Consider the following 20,806-nt stretch of genomic DNA (forward strand, 5'->3'; position numbering starts at 1 on the left):
CTGCCAACCCAAAGCACTAAAACTTAGTTCCCAGGTTGAGGGATTTTTCTCTGGACAATCTAAGTAGTAGGAATTTGTGCCTCAGACCCATATGAGGGTCAACTTATGCCTACCATTTTTTCAAAAGAGGTAGCTCTTTCCCCACCACACAGACATCTGACCCAACACCCAGGTCAAACAGATCACGGTCTTTGCTCTCCTCTCCCAGGAGCAAGTTTACCTCCAGCTCATCCTTCCACTGAGGATGCCACTGTGTGGGCGATGCTCACGAGCTCCCTTCAGGCCCCCGTCTCCAGCAGGCCCTGGGCTTTAGTGCCCCCTCAACTCCACCCCACCCCAGTTTAAGACACTTCTGTGGAAGTCTTCGGGGGGGAGCCAGCTTCAGCACTCCATCTCCCTTGACAGGTTCCTCCTCCCACTTAGCTTCTGACTTCTAAGATTTTCCACCACCTCATGACAAGTTTCATTGTTGGTTTCTTAAAAACACTTTGTCCAGCATTCTTAGTTCTTTTCAGCAGAAGTCAGGACACCCTGTCCACCAACTGCCAGGAGCATGAGTTCTCCACACAGAGTTTCTTTACATGTCTCCAGGCGACTCTGAAGGGCTCTTTCAGTGAGGAGCGAAAGCATGTTGGAAGGCCGCACAGGGGCCGTCTCTGGCTCCCTCCTACTCACTGACTCCAGCTGTCTAGCTAGGTCCTCAGTCCCGTTAGCCTCACCAGCATCTGACAGTGTCAACCCCTCCTCAAGTTCTTTTGTGCCTCCCCCGGTGCTGAGATGACAATGTCCCTGGGAGCCTGTCCTCTTTCCCAGCACCACTTCTGTGGGAACAAGATGGAAAGTGTCCTGCCCAGCACCCCCTGATCTCAGAAGGCCTCACACAGCAGGGATTCACCGACGGAACGAAGATATGACTGCCCGTGGCCACTCACCAGGTGGGTTAAAGACGATAATATCATCCAAGAGCTTAGACATCTCCTTTTCTAGGGCGGCTAAGGTGATTTTTCCATTTTGTTCCAGGGAGCTGAGGAACTGAACCATCTGATGAGTGAAGGCTCGGCACTTTGGAACTGCATCCTGACAAACAACAAAAGGAGCATTCATAGAATCCACCCCAGAGGTGTTAACTGAGTATTCCCTGGGGGCGTGTCACTGCTCTGAATGCTTCCGGAAGGAGAGGTGGGGACACAGCAGGAGGCCACATGAAGACAGGTATGTGTCTAAGGGCCCTATGTCTAGGGACATGCAAATCTGTGGTAACACTTACTCCAGCACCCACATCCTCCCACATTCCAGAACACTCTTCTTTTTCACTACATCAATAGCAACTTAACTACACACTGATTACTTGCCAGAAACTTTTCCAAAAACCTCTATGTTCACTATCTGATTTAACTCTCACAACACTTTGAGACAAAATATTATTTCCAATTCAGATGAGAAAACCGACATCAGAATGGCAGTAAGCTGGGGGCCAGAGTTTGTCAGGCTTCAAATGCATGCTCGTACCTTCGCTGCCATTCTGCTGCTAACGGCATCCCTATCTCTAAACCAACGGTGGCCGTCCTCGGTCCTTTTGACTTCTTGTTAGCGTTTGGTACAGCTAGTAAGTGAAGGTTTACCAAGAGAGGTAGTTAAAACTACAAGACCTGAAAGGCCAGAAGAGGAGTACACCATGACACACATCCTCCACAGCTCAGCTGAGCCATCACGGGGTTTGAGACTGTCCTCAGCAGCACCCCCACTACCACGACCTGAAGAACACTCTGCCTTTTAAAGCACCCACTCAACCTACAAGATGTTTCTGGCTGTCAATAGGGATGGAAAGGCCTGCAGACACTCTCAGGAGCTTCATGATTAGTTCCGCAGAAGATTCCTTTGCCAGGATGATGGCTGGCTGGTAATGGCTGCTGAAATAACCAAGCACGCTCTGGTAGGACACGGTATCCACGAGATGCCACGAGAGTGAGCTTGTTTGTCCAAGGAGGTTCAGGAGAGGTGAATCCTAAAAATACAATACATACTCCTTCAGTTTTGGAGTCTTCACTTTCCCAGAAATATGTATCTCCGGTTAACAGTGATCACTAGATGGTCTATATGATAAGCACAGTTAAGATGTCATCTATTGAAGCTAGAAATATGAAAATAACAGCCAAGGTCTTGGCAAAAATAGATTAACTTTTAAGTGTTCAGAACCCAATTTTCAAAGGAAGTCTCAGATCTAGTGGTAGAACTAGCAATTAAGGAGATGTAAAGTCAACCTAACGTGCATTCTCTAACTCAGTGTGTTTCCCTTCATAACCCAGAACGGGACTATGAATGATCCCAGAGAATCAGTCCCCTGTTGAAGGCACACCCCAGATGCCAAGCAGATACTCACAGTGACAGGTGTTAGGGAAACAAATGAAAAGCTACAACCTCGCAGGAGTGCGGCCCTAGGAAGCCTTGCCAAGCCTTCACCACAGGCCCTCCACACTTACTGCTTGGTCTACCAGCTCATCTTCCTTTGACAATAAAATCATCATGAAAAGGAGGCAGACGATCATGCTCCGGGTCTCTGGACAGGGACTGGGGCTCCAGGCATCAGAGAGCACACTGACCCAGTTGACTTCACATAGGACAGAACCCAAAAATAAGAAGCAGCTCTTAGGGCTTCCTCGTTCCACCTTAAAGGGAAATGAATCAAAATCAAGGTTTTCCTTTAAACTGTCTGTGTTACTGGAAATGTATATAAATCAATGCCTACTAAATTAAATTTTTAAAAATAATTTTTCAATTATAAAAATCTACGAATCCCTCCCTCCAAAGATTTAGACTTAACATTTGTAAAATTTTTTCTTTCATGCTCAGTGAATGTGTACATTTATCAGCTTATTTAGAGTTCATTATTTATTCCATTAATTCTCAACAGGAGAGGAATGACCTTCCACAGCTTTAAGCAGGGTGGCAAATGTCCCCAATGCTCAGGGGACTCCATCATGGTCCTCAGATGTGCTAGGACAGAACAAAGGTTGAGATCTACTAGTCAGTAGTTCCTAAAGCTGATTGTGCATCAGAACCACCTGGAGGACTCACTGAAACACAGATTGTGGAACCCCACTCCCAGAATTTTTCATTTCCTCCATCCAGGGTGAGAGCAGAAATTTGGGTTTCTAAGGAGCTCCCAGGTGCTGTGGACACTGCTGGTCCTAGGACCATACTTTGAGACCCACTCTAGTACTGTATATAATTTTTATACTGCCTTTTTGGCATAATGTTATGTTATAAAAATGTCTCCACATCATTAGGCTTTGTGATTTTTAATGGCTGCATAATGTTTAATTAAATCCTATTTAAAATATATTTAAAATATATTAGGGATGGGTGAAGAACAGTAAATGTATTTTACAGTATATAACCAACGTCAGAGTTACCCCTTATTAGCCTACTTCGGCGTGTTTAAAATAAAACATGGCTAGCTATAAATTTTTCTATTTAAAATGAAGATTAAAAAGCTCTACTCCATTTGTAAAACCACAGTCAGTGCAATCTGGTGATGATTCATGCCCTCCCGGAACGACCATCATCACAGCACGCTACCTGCTGCTTCTCTCCCCTTCTAGAAAATGATTCCTCATCCTCCTTTACCACCTGTTCTCTCTCCTCTCCCCAAACCCCTCAAAACACATCCCTTCCTACTCCAGCAGGACACACAGAGCTGAAAGCTTCCCATTTCCAGCCGGGTCAGCATCTTCTCTCACTAGACAAAAATCCCCAGACAGGCCGAGGCTACAGCAGCCCTCAGGGGCCATGCTCCCATTTCATCTGTCACACAGCTGAGGCCGGGCACTGACTGAAAGCTACCCTTCGGCTCTTTAAACAAATGTTCGTAACGGTGATAAATGCCTACTCAGGACCTATCTCATATACTAAAGCTGGCCACAAAATCGCCAAGCTTCACTTTCTGAGATGGCTGTGCTGGGCCTTCCCCAGAGCTCAGCTGTGGAACTGGCGCCAAAGAGCGCAGCCCTGAGCACTCTCCGCGGACAGCGCTAACAGGGCACCGCCCGATCCACGGACTGTCCTGTTCTACGCCACCGGGGACCTGCAGGAATGAAAGCACCTCTCGGGTCTCAGGGACATCAAGTGAAGAGGAAATGTAAAAGAACTGGTGGCTGAATAAATCAACTGAACTATGAAGAGCTAAGATGAGATGATGATGCGTTTTTTAAAAATGGAAATTTAAGAACCACAAAACAACAAAAATACCGGGCACTATGTAAGTGACGCTGCTGGGGCTGTTTTTATAACTACTGTTTGTACTGCTAAGACTCACACACACATTGGCAATTTTTCTGAGTCATGTTGGGTCTTCACATGACTATGACACATCACTGGTTGTTAGGATGCACTTCCAACTCCTACAGCATTATCCCCTTATGCACCTGCTTAAAGAAACTAATGGCTTGAGTACCAATTACGCTTTGCTTTAATAGAACATTTAACGATATGGAAGCCTGATGATACGGTCCTAGAAAAAAATGCAAACCCACAGACACCAAGACTGAGCACAACAGTCATTAAACTATGTACTTATACAACAATGTTAAAGAGGTCCAGGGGTGACAGCCATACGACAGTCAACATCTTTCCCTGGCTTTATAATCGGTCCTACAAATGTCTTCCAGTCACCTCCTCCCGCAGTGAAATGATTTCCATGAAAGGCTGCTTCCCGCAAGCACCCCGGACCACCCAGGACGCAGACACGGCCCACTGTGCACCCATGGCAGCCATGCCTGACAGTCACAGCGAGCGGGCTGCTCCCGGGGAGCCAGGCTGTGATGCGGGGAGCGAGAGCTCACTTTGAAGAAGGCCTCCATGAGCATCTGGTCAGGGTGCAGGTCCCTCCACGGGAGTCTCCGGTAGGCACTGTGGAAGGCGTACAGAATGAACTCCGGCATTCTGGGCGCTGTACACGCTTCGCAGTAGTGCATCAGGTGTAACCGAAGGGCTCCGTCATCACCTGGCAGCAGCTTATCTATAATGCAAACGGAAAAAACAGCTGAAGACCTTTCAGGTTATCTTTAAAAACAAACACAAAACAAAAATGTGAACTAAAAAATCTAAAACCCAAGGTTCTCAATAATGACCAAATTTCAAAAATTTTCATGTGTCAGGAAAAAAAAAAACACTGAAGATAATTTAATAGTAAAGACCAGTACTGCAATTACTTACTTGGGGACGGGAATGAAAAGCTGGTAGGTGGAAGACAGCAGGGGCGATCAGCTTTTCTTTAAAACTTCTAGCTATATGGCTTTTTAACTCCAATACACTTGCACAACCCCAACCACCCCAGGCATCCCTCCAGGCCGCTGCCCTCAGCAAATACTCACTCCCCAGCATGGAGGCTTATTCATTCGGCCCCTTGGAGGATTCCAATATCGCTCAAAACGAAATATTGCACGTGACTAAAATATGACCCATAGTGCAGTACAACCAGACGATTAACTGTCAATCAGCTAAGTTATTCTACAGTGACACTCCTCTACGACATGGATCACTCGGGATTATCGCCACAAGTATTAACTATCTCAGTGCCCCCAAGAGTGAATGCCAATGTAATCTAAAACAAAACTTTTCAGCTGTTCTGGTTCTACACATGGGGATGAATGTAGTCAAAGAAGAGAGAGCCAGCCTCCCACAACAACAGAAACCTGATGGTGGTTCTTAGTAGTGGCTTTTGAGAAATGACCAAGGATCATCAACCCATGGTACCAATTCATTTACCATTTCCAACATCCCTGTGCCCTTGATTCACAGTCCTTACTTATACTACAGCATGAAACATTAACATGTTTTTAACCTTTTAAGACAAGGTAAGGGTAGCTTTTATTTAAATATGAATAAAAGATGGTTTTGTTTAAATCCAAATATAGATATGTAGGTAAGTGTCTAAAAGGCAGATGTCTCTTAGGACAAGACTTAGCCTAGACACACATAAGTTCTATGAGATCAGATAAATTCATTTTTCTTTTTGATTCTTCATTTTCTCATGAATAAAAGGAGAGCGCTGAATCAGAAGATCTCAGTAAAAGGCTACAATACTTCTTCCTGCTTTGCATAGTTCTGTTTCCTCACCTTGAACTCAGCTACCAATTCCTGATGTTAGCCATGAACCCTCCTGTTCCCTCCTCTCACTTTCCCATGTGCTTTCTCTCTCTCTCAAAAAAATACTAGATGAGGTACATCTAGACAACAGACCACTGTTCAGCACTAAAAGGAATGAGCTATCAAACCATAAAAAGACTTGGAGGAACTTAAATGCATATTAATAAGTGAAAGAAGCCAGTATGAAAAAGCTACAAAATATATGATTCCAAGTATTTGACATTCAAGAAAATCTGAAACTATGGAGACAAGAAAAAAAAATTCAGTGCTCACCTAGAATTAGTGGGGAGAGAGGGGCGAGTAGGCAGAACAGAGAAGATCGTTGGGGGCATGAAACTACCCCGCAGGATACCATAATGGCAGATATGTGCATTACACAGCTGTCAAAGTCCACAGAATGTACAACACCAGGAGTGAACAGTAACGTAGACCATGAGCTTTGGGCGACATGAGGTGTCCGTGCAGGCTCAATGGGTGCAGCAAGCACACCGCTCTGGTGGTGGACACTGACAGGAAGCGGGGGGGTTATGTGTGTTTGGTGAGGGGGCAGGTAATATGGGCACTCCATGTACTTTCTGCTCAATTCTACTGTAAACTTAAATCTGTTCTATACACGCACGTTAGTTGTTTTTCAGGACTGAATGCCACGTTGTTAGGTCGGTGACTACGTGCCACACAGACATGGGGCAGCCACAGAGGCACACTAGTCAGGAGGTGCCCAGCAGGCCAGGGGTCCTTCAGAACACACTGCAGTGCCTATGGGGAGCCCAAGGCTGGGCACAGAGCTGGCCACTTCTGCCTAGCGTGGGAACGGTTGGTGCGGCATCCCTGCCTGGCAGTCGCAGCTGCTGGTCGCCCCTTGGACGGAGCCGCATCTGCTGCCCTTCCTTCCCACTCGCCTCTCACAGGAGTCACACCTGGATGGGGGTCGGAGCGCGCTCCTTGCCCACTCCCACCCCTCTCCCTCTGATCTGCACAGCCACCGTCCCAAACAGGTCTCTGGAACTGTGGTTCCATCACAGTGTCAAACCCACAAGGACTCAAACCGCAGAGCTGTGCTATGAAGATTCAGAGGCCGGAGAGAAACACATGCAGATAAACGCACGTGCAGAAGACCATAAAGGCCCTGAGGCTTCGTGTGGTAGTGGAATCAGGATGAGCAAGGGCAGCGAGGGGAGGGCGAAGGACATTCGCGAAACAGTGCTTCAAGCAGGATGGCTGGAGTGGAAGGCTTCCAGGAAGAGACCATCACAGAATGCTTACACTGGGCCAGACATATCAGAATGCTGGCCTGAAACATGACACTTTAAAAAGTTTGGAAATAGGAATATATAGGATATAAACACATTTCATGACAATTAATCTAGTCAACAGCCAGGAACAGAAAGTGGAGACAGAAAAAAACAGGGCAGTTGCAAGAATCTTGGAGGAGGGTGTGGACAAATGTCTTTATGAAGCTCCCAATACAAAACATGTAGATATCCAGATAAAATAAAATACTTCTGAGATCACACAGCTGGGTACGCTCGGTGGAAGAAAACAGGGCCAGAAGCAGGGACCAGAAGCAAAGACAGACCGGGAAACCCGGGTACTGAACAGACATCGAAGCCTCGGCTTCCCGTGGACTGTGCTTCCATGGGGTTCTAACAGCACGAAGAGTCACCCAGGGACACTGCCCTCCGTGAAAGAGCAGATAAATAAAAAAAAGGGACCTTCTCTGCCTTCACCCCTTGACTCAGAGTCGAGGTGGGGGGACAAGCTGACTATCATCACTGAGGCCGACTACAAGTGAGTCTGGGGTCTGTTTACAACACGACCGTGAGAGACCACAAAGGAAGGGCCACAAATGCAGATCCCCTCTGCAGGACACACCCTTAGCCTGGTCTCGACAGAATGCCCACAGAGAGAATCTCTCTAAATGTGTACTCACAGTACAAAACTTTAAATCCATGAGGAAACAAACCTCCCAGTTTGAGTCTGAAGGAACACCTAACTGCAGCGTAAGCCATCCCCAACAGGAGCTTGAGATCATTATTACTGCACACAGATCATAAAGGAAAGTATGTTTAAAGATTTCAAAGAAATACAAATTAGAATTGTAAACAAAAGTTATATAAGATGCTATGAAAAAGGAGCAGGAGGGGTGCCTGGGTGCTCAGTGGGTTAAAGCCTCTGCCTTCGGCTCAGGTCATGATGTCAGGGTCCTGGGATCGAGCCCCGCATCGGGCTCTCTGCTCGGCGGTGAGCCTGCTTCTCTCTCTCTCTCTCTCTCTCTCTCTCTCTCTCTGTCTCTCTGCCTACTTGTGATCTTTGTCAAGTAAATAAATAAAATCTTTAAAAAAAAAAAAAAAGGAGCAGGATAGGTTTGAAAAACAAACAAACATGACTTCTAGAGATCAAAATAAAAAATTCAGTTGTTTTTGTTTTTGTATTTTTTTAAAAAAATATTTTATTTATCTATTCGACAGAGGGAGAGAGAGATCTTACAAGTAGGCAGAAAGGCAGGCAGAGAGAGGGGGAAACAGGTTCCCCGCTGAGCAGAGAGCCCAATGTGGAGCTCGATCCCAGGACCCTGAGATCATGACCTGAGCCAAAGACAGAGGCTTAACCCACTGAGCCACCCAGGTGCCTCTGTATTTGTTTTTAAAGCAGGTTAGACACCGCTGGAGGGATTAAATAAACTGCAGAGGAGTCCTCAAGAATTCACCCAAAATGAAGCACAGAAAGAAAAAAACGAAAAAGAAGTTAGAGTTACAGAAGGCAGAATGAGGCTCAGCAAGAGGGCAGAGGGTATGCGAAGAGAACGGCTGCCCGCGGTCCAAGGCTGATGCAGCTCAGAGCTACCTTACAAACAGTAAGAGGTTACAAACGTCACACTGACCTTCTCTGATCAAAGAAGACTGCTTCCCAACTAAAACAAAATTAAACAAAGTAGGAAAAGTAGAGGCAAAAGAAAAACCAAATGATTTAGGGAAAAAGTGATAACTAAGCAGAGACACAACAAAACATCTTCCTACCTTTAAAACTCTCGTGCAAGGAGTTGATACAGTCAGTGAACAAGTGCACGATGCTCAAGGCCACCACAGCGTCACTCTCCAGCCAGGGGTAATGTCGTTGGCTGCTTTCAATAAAAGAAGCACAGGCTTAGAAAGGAAAGCACCATGATTAAATCACTCTGGATCCCAGGGTCTAGGAACTGCCTCAGTCCTATAGAACACTGTATATTATGGAGCCCCAAGACACACTCAGACCACTTGAACTGCTGTGAATTGTAGCTCATAATATCAACCACACAATTTTATTTAATTTCCTTCTAAACCTTTATTCCAAAGCAATTAAGTTCCAGAAGGGTGTTGTCTACATAGATTAACACCCTTCTATACCCAATTTACACACTTGTGCATCTCGGTTACATTTCAAATGCCTCAGGCATGTGCCGCTAAGTTGCCTCAACAATTCTGTCTACCTAAAACATGGAAAAAAAGAAAAAAAAAATCCATGTAACAGAAAGATGGCCACAAATGGACAGGAGATAACCAAAGAAAAAAACTCTTAATATGATCATTTTAGTTTCTGAATTGGGTCCAGAAACCTCAATAGCAAAAGAAATCCTATTAATTCTTCCTGAAAATAAACAGCACATTCTGCCTTACTGCCAGCAGTCTGGGAGCCAGTGTGGAATCCTAAAGCTTGCAGATTAAGGATAGTCCGCTAGCAAAAACAAAGATCCAGAAACTTTTCTATTTTCCTCAACGAGCTCTTGGAGCAACATGGGTTAATACAAAGATCTTGACAGAGACGTCAGGTGCCCTGAGCTCTGTTCCCGGTTCTGGCCCTCAACCACTGGTGGAACTAAGAACAAGCCACTCATATTTTCTGAGTCTCAGCAACAGATTGATATTTGTGAGAACACCTTAAATACTGTGATATCTAGCACTGCTGTAATTTTAACAATCTCCTGACAAGTTCACCTAGCTTTCTTTGCATGCTTTTAGGGGAAAGAAGACTAAGAAGGTAACTCCCCACATGCAAATAGTTCTCCACCTCTCTTTTAAATCCTCATAACATCATGTTTTCATTTAATCGCTGAGCTCATGTGAAAGGGGCTCATTCCTCCCAGTAATTCAAAAGCCGATTTAGTCCCAAAAAATAAATAACTGAGGTACTGGATAAAATTCAGTTAGTCTCATATTTTACAGTAGTATATTATCAAAATCTAATTCAGGAGATTAACATCTGTTTTTCTGAAATTAAGCACCAAAATTTATTCAACATCTTTTTGTAGAAAACTGGAAATGAGTATCTATTTTGCTTCCAAGGTAACAGATCTGATCAACCAGACTAATAATTCCAGAAGCAGAAAATGTCTTAAGTTTCCTTTTAAGGAAGCATTTTCTAAATTTAATATGGCCCTACATAAAAAAATGAAATCCATGAATGCATCCCTTTTGCCAAATACCATCAGAACTTTAACTCTGTAAATTTAAAAGGAATATCTGAAAAATGATTTACCTTTCATTGTCCTCTAAAACCAAGATCCACGGCTTAAAAAGCTGGATGATAACTGAATGTAGGGACTGCAGCACTAAAAAGAAAGCAAAATTTTTAGAGACAGGAAACAAGCTCATCCTTCATCAATATCATTAATAATGCTAAAAAGCATCTACTTATGATCTGTATACTCACAGACCTATATTGATAAACAACACATTTCATGTAACTAAGTAAGCTTGTGTTTTCATTTGCTGCAATGGAATTTCTTGAAGATTTTTTTTTTTTAAGATTATTTATTTATTTATTTACTTGACAGACAGAGAGAGAGACAGCTAGAGAGGGAACAAAAGCAGGGGAAGCAGGAGAGGGAGAAGCAGGCTCCCCGCTGAGCAGGGTGCCCAATGCGGGGCTCGATCCCAGGACCCCAGAATCATGACCAGAGCCGAAGGCAGATGCCTAACTGACTGAGCCACCCAGGTGCCCCTCGAAGAATTTTTACTACAACACAGTGTCATGGATAATCTTACACCGTACATTTTTTTAAAAGATAAATGTTTAAATATTCAGAACCCTTTTCCCAATGAGAACAACAGGAAGAAAGAGCCAGAAACTGAAACCTATCTCCGTGTTCCATGCCCTATGAAGGAGGGGCAGAGACAAGCTGCAGCAAGCACACAGTGTGCGAGTGAACACAGGTATGACACTTAGAAGGGGTCACACCTACGCTATATATTTCCTATTTCTTCTTCATGACACTCAAATATCTAGTTTTATTGCTAAGATTTAAATCTCTTTATGTGTCTAATCAAGTCTCTTATAATGGAAGGTCAGAGCACCTTGCTCCGTGGGGCATAAAGACATATTACCTGTTTTGCTGCTGGCAGATGGGTCCTGAGCCAGGCGGGCCATTTCGCAGTCAAGAAGCCGTTTTACAAGATAGCCCAACAGCGTCTTCATATCAGCCATGTAAGGACTCCATTTTGAGAACAAACCAAAGCTTTTAAAGTCCAGGGTGGATAACCGAAGCTTATAAAAAAAATCTGAAAGCCACTGTATAGTCTCTGTTACCTGGAAGAGAATGACAGGTCAAAGAGTCCTTACTGAAGGTCTACTTTCAGCAGAGTACTAGACTATGATGGAGGGCTCGGACTTTGTAACAGAGCTGTGAAGTTGTTTGCATAGGAAAAGTAAATCAGCAGATTTCAAACTCTTTCTAGAGCAGAGGAACCATTCTTCCCAATACACTGTCAGGTGGACCACATAATGTGGATGAAACCAAGGGCTCTGTGGGACGCTGCATGAAAACCTGACCGAAGGAGCCAGGGGCATGGGGCTAAGTATCGGGTGGGTAAGCTGAGGAGGACAGGTACACCCAGAGGGTGGGTCTGGGCTGCTCTTGAACGGATGAGCAAGACAGGCTCTGAGGGGTGAGAGAAAGGCAAGGGGTGCATGGGAGGAAGCAAGCGACTGACAAAAACACAGGGCTCTTAAAGATAATGCACGGAACTGCAGCTTTTTAGATAAAAATTGCGAATGTGTTCCAACTGTTTAAAAAACAGAGATCAAAGGAAACAGAAAAGGAATGCAGAGATATAAACTACAGACACCAATGCTACACACCTGCTTGTCAGACAAGAGAACATCCTGAGAGCTTTGAAGCACCGAGCTCTCTGCAGAGGCTGCCCCCTGCTGGCAGTTTGGGGCACAGCAGCCCAGGGCTCTCAGAGTGGCTTTCCAACACTCAGGGCTCAGCAGCTGCTCCGCAGAGCCTTTTGGGGCAGGGACAGAAGACAGTAGGTTAGCATCCTTCACAAACTAATTTTTTCAACTTGAATCAAATAACATGTGTACTTTACAAAGGAATGAAAATTAAATAAAAATCCAAAACAAATTCACAAAGACCTAGGGTGAAGAGACTGCAGTCAAGAGAACCTATGAAAAGGACTGTCCACCTGGACACTTGACCTTCCTGGTTCCTAGTAACCGTGCTGGGAGTGAGCACAGCCAGAGTCATCTGGGCTGGAATCCAGGGGGATGAGTGGGAATCCCACCTACTAGCCCCTGACTGCGGGCCAGTCAAGGTACCTTTCCTGGCTGAAGCTGTGAAAGAAACAGCAGTAACAGGACAAGGGAGACTGGACTGCAGAATTCAAGTGCAGAGTCTAGGCTCTCTTCTCATGCCTGCCCCTGAAACTCCACTCACACGAGGGGCAAAACCTAGAGCAACACAGAGCCAGCGTGCTAAGCAGACACTACCGCCAGCCCTCTGCTCCTGGTCAATCACACATCCCAGAGGCCTCCACTAATACCTTCTCCAGCCCTTTCCACCCAGAGCTCGCATGATCACACAGGATAACAGAGGCTGGAAGGACGAGATCTGAGGGGAGACTGGATGAGGCAGCTGCAGTCTGCCGAGTGGGAGACGTCTAAGAACAGTGAAGAGTCTGTGCTGAAGGGCTACTGCGGTCCAGCTCTCACAGAGGACACAGCCCTGGAATCACGTTATAGGTAGGGGAGTCGTGCACGCCTAGAACACTGAAGCGAAGCCGAGAAAACAAGAGGCTAGTTCATGAAGAATGAAGAGAAGAGACAAGCAAAGGGACAGAGCCCCAAGAACACCAACATGGCGGCCAGGGAAGGAAGGGAAACCAGGAGGCTAGAGGTCATGGAATCAGCCAGTGATTGTACTGTTATTCGTAAGCCTTTAACTGAATTACTTTCCTGGTAAGTATAAATTTGCTGTTAAACGCAAGTCAGTGGCTGCTATACACACTGCTTACAATCTCTTAAAAAAGGCTTCAGGGAAAAAAACCATGATATATACCTGATCAAGTTCTGAAGATTTAAGAGCAAAAATTAGTTATGTCAGCATGCATCAGAATTGTACAAATACATCTCCCGACCACACTCTCCACCCACCCTGCAACTTGCCTCCACAAAAACAATGAAAGCCTGAAGTGCTCTGAAAACGAAAGCACCCATTTCAGTATTCTTCAGGTAGTTCAATATATAAAATCATTAACTTATTCACTAAATGGTTTCTATTGAGTAACACAAAAACATGGCATAAAGCAAAACTTAGTTTTCCATTACATCTATAAACTGTACCAAGTTCACATAAAAAAAAGTAAATGCTATGGCATTCTTCAAATTTCAATAAAATTCTTGCCTAGTGAAATTCCCAAAACAAAAAAGCTAACAACCTTTCACTCCTCTTCTAATCTCCAGTACCCCAGTGGAAAATTGCAGGGCAAGGGGGGAAAATAAATAGCGGGATATAGAAAATTGAACACTGCTCTTTCCCTTGGTGAATATAAATACAGGCTACTATTACATACAGATAAAGTACACTTGCAAAAAAAAAAAAAAGGAGTCAAAAAATTAAGGGGGAGGAAAAAATAAACTTTATCCACTATTTGGATTTACAGAGAAACCACCTGGCACAGCAAACATACTGCAAAGGAGCAATTTCCTTCTCTTACCAAATCTGTAGCTGACAGAGTAAGCAGGCCCACTCCTACCTACCCCAGCCCAGCTCAGGACAGCTGCAAAGTCAAGGGAAAGAGGTGGGTGCATGACTGTGGACCAGGGACCATCTGAACATTTAGGACAATAACTGACCTCTTCTACAGACAGCAGCACCCTTTCGGGCACTGTTCGTCAAGAACTTTAGGTAAAAATGAGTGATTCTAAATTTCCACATACCTGTCTTATTTTTACATTTTTGGATGACAACCGTAGAATGGTAAATGTCATATTAAATATTCACTGCAATCTAATCAGTACAATTAAAAGATACTTACTTTGCATCAGCAGCCTGAGAATGTCACTGTACTGGTCAGGGAACTGGTAGAGAAGAAGGTAAGTCCAGTGCTTACAGAAAAGATTAAATGGCATCAAAATATCTTCATCTGGTTCAAGGCCCCAGGCAGTAAGTGCCAAATGAATGGACTCCAGAAGCCTGGTACGATCAGACAGAGGAGGTTTAGTGGCGTTTAACCATTGCTTAAGATCGAACTAAAAAGAAAAAGAAACAAGAAGCAATTTTACTGACACCGGAAAATTAACCAAAGTAGAGAAAACTATGTGCAAATTTAGTTTAAGAGTCAAACATCACCTAACATTTAGCTTTGTATAAAGACTGAAACTAGGGGCACCTGGGTGGCTCGGTGGGTTAAGCCTCTGCCTTCAGCTCAGGTCATGATTTCAGGGTCCTGGGATCAAGCCCCACATTGGGCTCTCCGCTCAGCAGAGAGACTGCTTCCCTGCCCCCTCTCTGCCTACTTGTGATCTCTGTCTGTCAAATAAATAAATAAAATCGCTTAAAAAAAAAAAAAAAAGACTGAAACTAAAAGGTATATACAAGTACTTAAAGGAGTCTACGCAGGCCAATAATTACAGGTGTCAGTAAGCTGCCACCTCCACGGACCCTCTGGGATTTCAGGGGCAGAGTATTCTCAGCTCCGCATGCTTTTTTGCAATGTAAGAATGTTTGGTTAAGTTTTCCCTGCAAGGCAAGAATCAGAACTCTGTAGTCCTGACCCATTGGTCACAGGGGCAGAAATAAGCAGCCACTTTATGGGTCTGTCTCCATCTGATACAATCACATTTCTGAGTCTGCGGCAGTAATCCATCTCAGTTAATAAAACTTCAGGGTGTTATCGATCACCTCCCAGAATTTCCAACTATAAAATAAAATCTTCTCCCCACTACCGACTGAGAGCAGTCTCTGGGCCCTAAAAAACGCCTAGGTTTTATGATTTATAGATGTCAGAGAAAAACAATTGAAGGCACAATCACTAAGGCTCTGCAATTCTCAAGCGGTTAAGTAAATTCATTGCCTGGGCCTGGGTTAGTATTTTACTTGGAATGAGGACAAAGGCAATTTGCTTCTATCTGGCTTATTCCAAATATGAGAGACTTTGATATATGACATCTCATTTATCAAACACATTTCCAGCATAAATTCAGGATATATTCAAAAGAAGGATGCACTAAATTACTGTTATGAATATTTCAAGGCTGTACTGTTTCTAAAGAGGGCTTGAGAGCGAAGTCCTTTTTCCACCATGTGGAGTGAGACTGCCCTATACAACACAGCCACTGCCCCCACAAGATGGGGATGAGGCTGCTTGAAGATGATACAAAATGTGGAAAGGGTCTACCAGGAAAAGGAACTCCAAGGAGACCCTTCATTTCTACGGAGTGGGAAATAACACTAGAGCCTACATTTCCATGGTAGCATCAGGACGGAATCACAACTCACCTTGGTCAGCAGCATGAAAATCATATCACTGTTGTCCTCACTTAGAAACTTCACCACTTTCTCATAGAGCTGAATGAACTCTGTGGGCGCAGCGTTGGGAGTGAAGAAAGGAGACAGCAGAGAGCACAGCCTTCTGTTCTTCAGAATGGTCTCCAGTACTTTCCTGCATTCTGACCTAGTGCCACTGATAAACACCTTGAAAGAAATAGAAAGGGAAAATGTCATCAGATTCTGCACTGCTGCCCCCCTCCAAATTTTTATTTAAGCAACCAAGCTTTAAGGGCTAATATAAAAGGCAAACAGAACTTTTTCTAAATGAAAATGTGAAACAATCAAAAAAATCTAAAATCAACACAGATAACCTAACACTTCCAGTGATGCTGATATTAAAAACTCTGGATTATCCGTGAACTTGATTTGGATAAGCCACAGAGAATTTTTAAAAGATTAAAATATTAGGATAAGATTAGGATAATTTGAATCCAGAAATTTGCAAGTACCTACCATGATTACTAAGCATCCCAAGTGACTCTGCATTTTGTCAAGAAAACAAAACCTCTATGTTACAGGTTTTACTGAGACGTGCTTTTAATACTTTTAAAAAGCTAACTTTAATAATTAAAGCTAACTTTAATAATCAAGATAACTTCACCTTGTTTTAACTTGGTTCTACTATTCTAAGTACTGGATATAAGTTTTTAAATAATTTCAGGGTCAAGTATACTGGGTGTGGTACATAAACAATGAATTTTGGAACATGAAAATAAAAATAAAATTAAGATGTTTAAAAAAAGGTTTTGATAAGCTGGATCATAGGCAGAAATAATAAAAAGCAAGACAGAGATCTGAATATATAAAAATTTTAACCTCCATAAGGCAAAAAGGACGATAAAATTAAAGGAAAATGACAAAGTAGAAAAACCAATTCAGAACACATTGCAGATACTAGAATGATAGAGAAGCTCTTTCAAAGCAATCAAAAACAGAAATTCTACAACATAAAATATGCAAAGGACAATAACCAGAAAATCACAAAAAATAATTAAATGGCCAATACACATATGGAAAATCATGCAAGTGAACAAGTGCTTAAAAAAAATGTAACTTAAAATAATAACAAAGTTCACTTCCCCTATTAGATTAGAAAGACTTAAAAAGAATAATCCTTCCTCACACTGGTTACGGTTTGGAGAACACTAAATTCAAACCCTATTGTGACAGTGGCGACAGGTAAAAACTTCCTAGGAGGGCACTGTCACAATCTGCATCAAACACTAGTCTCTTTGACATAGCGACCATACTTCTAGGAAATCATCCTAGAAAAAACAGTCCCAACAGTTCACAGAGATATGTAAGAATATTTATCTCAGACGGGGCACCTGGGTGGCTCAGTGGGTTAAAGCCTCTGCCATTGGCTCAGGTCATGATCCCACGGTTCTGGGATCGAGCCCAACATCCATCGGGCTCTCTGCTCAGCAAGGAGCCTGCTTCCCTTCCTCTCTCTCTGACTGCCTCTCTGCCTGCTTGTGATCTCTGACAAATAAATAAATAAAATATTTTTTAAAAAAAAGAATATTTCTCTCATGCTCACTGCAGCAAAACAGACTACCTGAATAGCCAGCCAGAGGGCTCGGGCTCAACATATCACAATGTATGGGTACCAGGGAACACCATGTATTAAACACCATGAGATCAGTCTGTATTTATTAACATACAATAGTATCTAAAAGCTGTGCTTGAATGAAAAACAGGTTACAAAACAGCAGTTGCCCATTTCTGGGTATATATGTCTAACTCCATCTATTTAGTTATATGCAGGAATGTGGTACCATTTCTACACAGGTACATCACATACACTAACATGCAGACATATACAAGACAAACTATAATAGAATGTTAGTTAGGTAACAGGTATCTTCAGGAGGTTAGAATTCTGAGAAATTTTTCTTCTTTATAGTTTTTATACTGTCTGCATATCTTATGATAAGCACACATCAATTTTAAAGTCAAGAAGAAAACTTTAAAAGTCCATCTTAATATCTGCTCTGCATCACCTCCTTATAAGTATCCAGTAAGTACTCATTCCATTGCAACTTGGTGAGAGTACCTGGTTACTGTTTACACATTTTCCATCAAGTGGCTTTCCTTTCCTCAAGGACATATTTCATAAATATGCATGGATACATTGCTCTCGCCTTTTTAAATATCCATGTATTTAACAGTAAGTCAAATAAGTAAACAAATAAACGGGGACTGAGAACAGCAACCAGGAGGCAGCAAGGGGGGAGGTGGAGCGAACACAGACTGCTGTGGCAGAAGACCTGGGATCCAGGCTCAGCCCGAGCACTGACCCGCTATATTCTTTACACAAGTCATTTCATCTACTAGAGACCAGTTTTCTCATCTCTAAAATGAGAATGGCATCGATCAGATAGTCACTGTGAGGATGGACTAGAGAGCGTTTTATAAACAATAAAGAGATTCATCATGTTATGGTTAACAACTCCAAAAGTGTATGAAAGTCTGATGTCTCCCCAGAGACTTTCCAATATGAATAACTTTGTATCTCTTGTTTGAGAAGCAAAAAATCTATACCAACAATTTTAATCACATCTTGAGAAGTTAACAGTTTAAAGGGCTTCTGACTTACGAAAGAGTCCGACTCCGTGAGGTAAGCCTGAAGTCAACCGTGACTGTAACCAATGAGGCCGCTACAGGAACACAATGTACGTGAATATGGCTAAAAACACACAGAGACCTTACCTGGCCCAAGATCTCAATGCATGATGTAAAGAACTGCCTTGTGGGAGGATGACGCTGAGTTTCATCACTGACATAATCCACAACCGTAAAGAAGAGGCTAATGCCAACCTTCTGCACCCCGGGGGTAGGCTGCAACTTGTAGGCATTCACTAAGGCCCTACAGGAAAATGTAGGTGAGACATTGGTCTACAGGAGGACAATCCAGACTCACAAGTGTTTCTCTGGTACCCTACGTTTCTCGGCCAATATTCTCTCTCTCTCTCTTTTTTTTTTTTTTTAAGATTTTATTTATTTGACAGACAGAGATCACAAGCAGGCAGAGAGGCAGGCAGAGAGAGAGAGGAGGAAGCAGGATCCCCGCTGAGCAGAGAGCCCGATGCGGGACTCGATCCCAGGACCCTGAGATCATGACCCGAGCCGAAGGCAGCGGCCTAACCCACTGAGCCACCCAGGCGCCCCATCTTCGGGCAATATTCTTAAAGAGTCCTTCAGAGCTCCATACAAATGTCACTTTAAAAATATTCCATGAGGGGAACACCTGGGTGGCTCAGTCAGTTAAATGTCTGCCTTCAGCTCAGGTCATGATCTCAGGGTCCTGGGGACTGAGTCCCATCGGGTTCCTTGCTAAGCAGGGAGCCTGCTTCTCCCTCTGCCTGCTGTTCCCCCTGCTTGTGCTCTTTCTCTGATAAATAAAGAAATAAAATCTTAAAAAAAAATGATTCCATAGGGTGGGGCGCCTGGGTGGCTTAGTCACTTAAGCATCTGCCTTCAGCTCAGGTCATGATCTGGGGGTCCTGGAATGGACCCTGCTCAGCAAGGAGCCTGCTTCTCCTTCTGCCCCTCCCCCCACTCATGAGCACACACACTCTCTCTCTCTCAAATAAATAAATAAAATCTTTAAAATATTCCACAGGGTATCTTCCAACTTGGCCCAACACTTACTTTTTAAAAATTTTTTACTTTTTATTAACATATAATGTATTATTAGCCCCAGTGGTAGAGGTCTGTGAATCACCAGGTTTACACACTTCATAGCACTCACCGTAGCATATACCCTCCCCAACGTCCATAACCCAATCAACACTTATTTTTAATATACAGAAATGATTTTATGTCCTCCTGGAGGAGTGGGGATCAGCCGTATTTTTTTTTTTTATTTAAGATTTTATTTATTTATTTGACAGAGACAGAGAGCACAAGCAAGGGGAGCAGCAGAGGGAGAGGGAGAGCAGACTCTCCACCGGGCAGGGAGCCCCATGTGGGACTCGACCTCAGGACGCCAGAACCATGACCTGAACCAAATGCAGAGGCTTAACCATCTGAGCCATCCAGGTGCCCCAGGGATCAGCTGTATTAACATTCTTACCCTTATCAAAATTATCCTTTTATATTTTATATGTAATTCATATAAATTATTCTTTCATTTTGTATATTCCTTACATAATAAATTAATATATTATTTTTTCACTCTGTATATTCCTTACATAATACATATTTTTAAAAACAAGAATCCTGATTTCTCTAAATTTTAAAATCCAAAACACTGAAAAAGATTTCTGTATAGAGTTAAGACCCTAGAATAAGGATACCTCTTCTAAGTCTCATACTCTTTTGAGCTCCTTTGCTAGTAAAACAAACTCCTTGTTCGCCTCATCTCCTTCTTCACAGGTCCCCCAATCCAACCTACAAAAGGGACTCAATGCTCTCCTCTGTACCACCACCCCAGTCTTCTGGGGGATTAGTTGCTGGTTCTAGAACGTGCAGTTACCTTAAAGTCAAAGGCAGAGTCAACCCCTCTCCCAAGTCATGCCCTGGTGGCTTTAAGAAGAGGACATTGAATGTAAGCCAGAGGCTCCAAGAGAAAAACCATAATAGCTAAATGCAAGAGAACAACTACACCTGAGAGCCCCATTTCCCCTGAGCAAATCCACTTCAAACTGTGCTCGGTAACTGGAGTTGACAACGATGACTTTCTGGGTAAATGTAACTTTAATCTAAAACTTAACTCCATGTCTGAATTTCAATATGCTGTCATCTCATAATTCAAGGGTCAGTAAACTTATTGCATGGAGCACCAGACGGTAAATATTTTTATGTTTTATGGGCCATCAATTTTCACAACTATTCAATTCTGCC

General features: G+C 43.3%; 1 protein-coding gene across 2 annotated transcripts in view; it reads right to left on the reverse strand.

Annotated features, from left to right (window-relative positions):
- Positions 1-20,806, reverse strand: part of EPG5 (ectopic P-granules autophagy protein 5 homolog) — a 105,765-nt gene that overhangs the window by 15,906 nt on the left and 69,053 nt on the right. For both annotated transcript variants that reach the window (XM_045065584.1, XM_013055923.2), the window contains exons 29-39: positions 18,671-18,827; positions 15,908-16,102; positions 14,445-14,658; positions 12,262-12,410; positions 11,508-11,709; positions 10,660-10,732; positions 9,165-9,268; positions 4,842-5,017; positions 2,481-2,666; positions 1,796-2,005; positions 933-1,077 (exon numbers count right to left, since the gene is read on the reverse strand). In XM_045065584.1, coding sequence (XP_044921519.1) covers positions 933-1,077; positions 1,796-2,005; positions 2,481-2,666; positions 4,842-5,017; positions 9,165-9,268; positions 10,660-10,732; positions 11,508-11,709; positions 12,262-12,410; positions 14,445-14,658; positions 15,908-16,102; positions 18,671-18,827 — 1,811 coding nt within the window. The remainder of the gene's footprint in view (positions 1-932; positions 1,078-1,795; positions 2,006-2,480; positions 2,667-4,841; positions 5,018-9,164; positions 9,269-10,659; positions 10,733-11,507; positions 11,710-12,261; positions 12,411-14,444; positions 14,659-15,907; positions 16,103-18,670; positions 18,828-20,806) is intronic.

Source organism: Mustela putorius, unplaced genomic scaffold (genome assembly GCF_011764305.1).
Source record: "Mustela putorius furo isolate JIRA1106 unplaced genomic scaffold, ASM1176430v1.1 tig00003858_pilon_pilon_pilon, whole genome shotgun sequence".
Taxonomy (NCBI): Eukaryota; Metazoa; Chordata; class Mammalia; order Carnivora; family Mustelidae; genus Mustela; species Mustela putorius.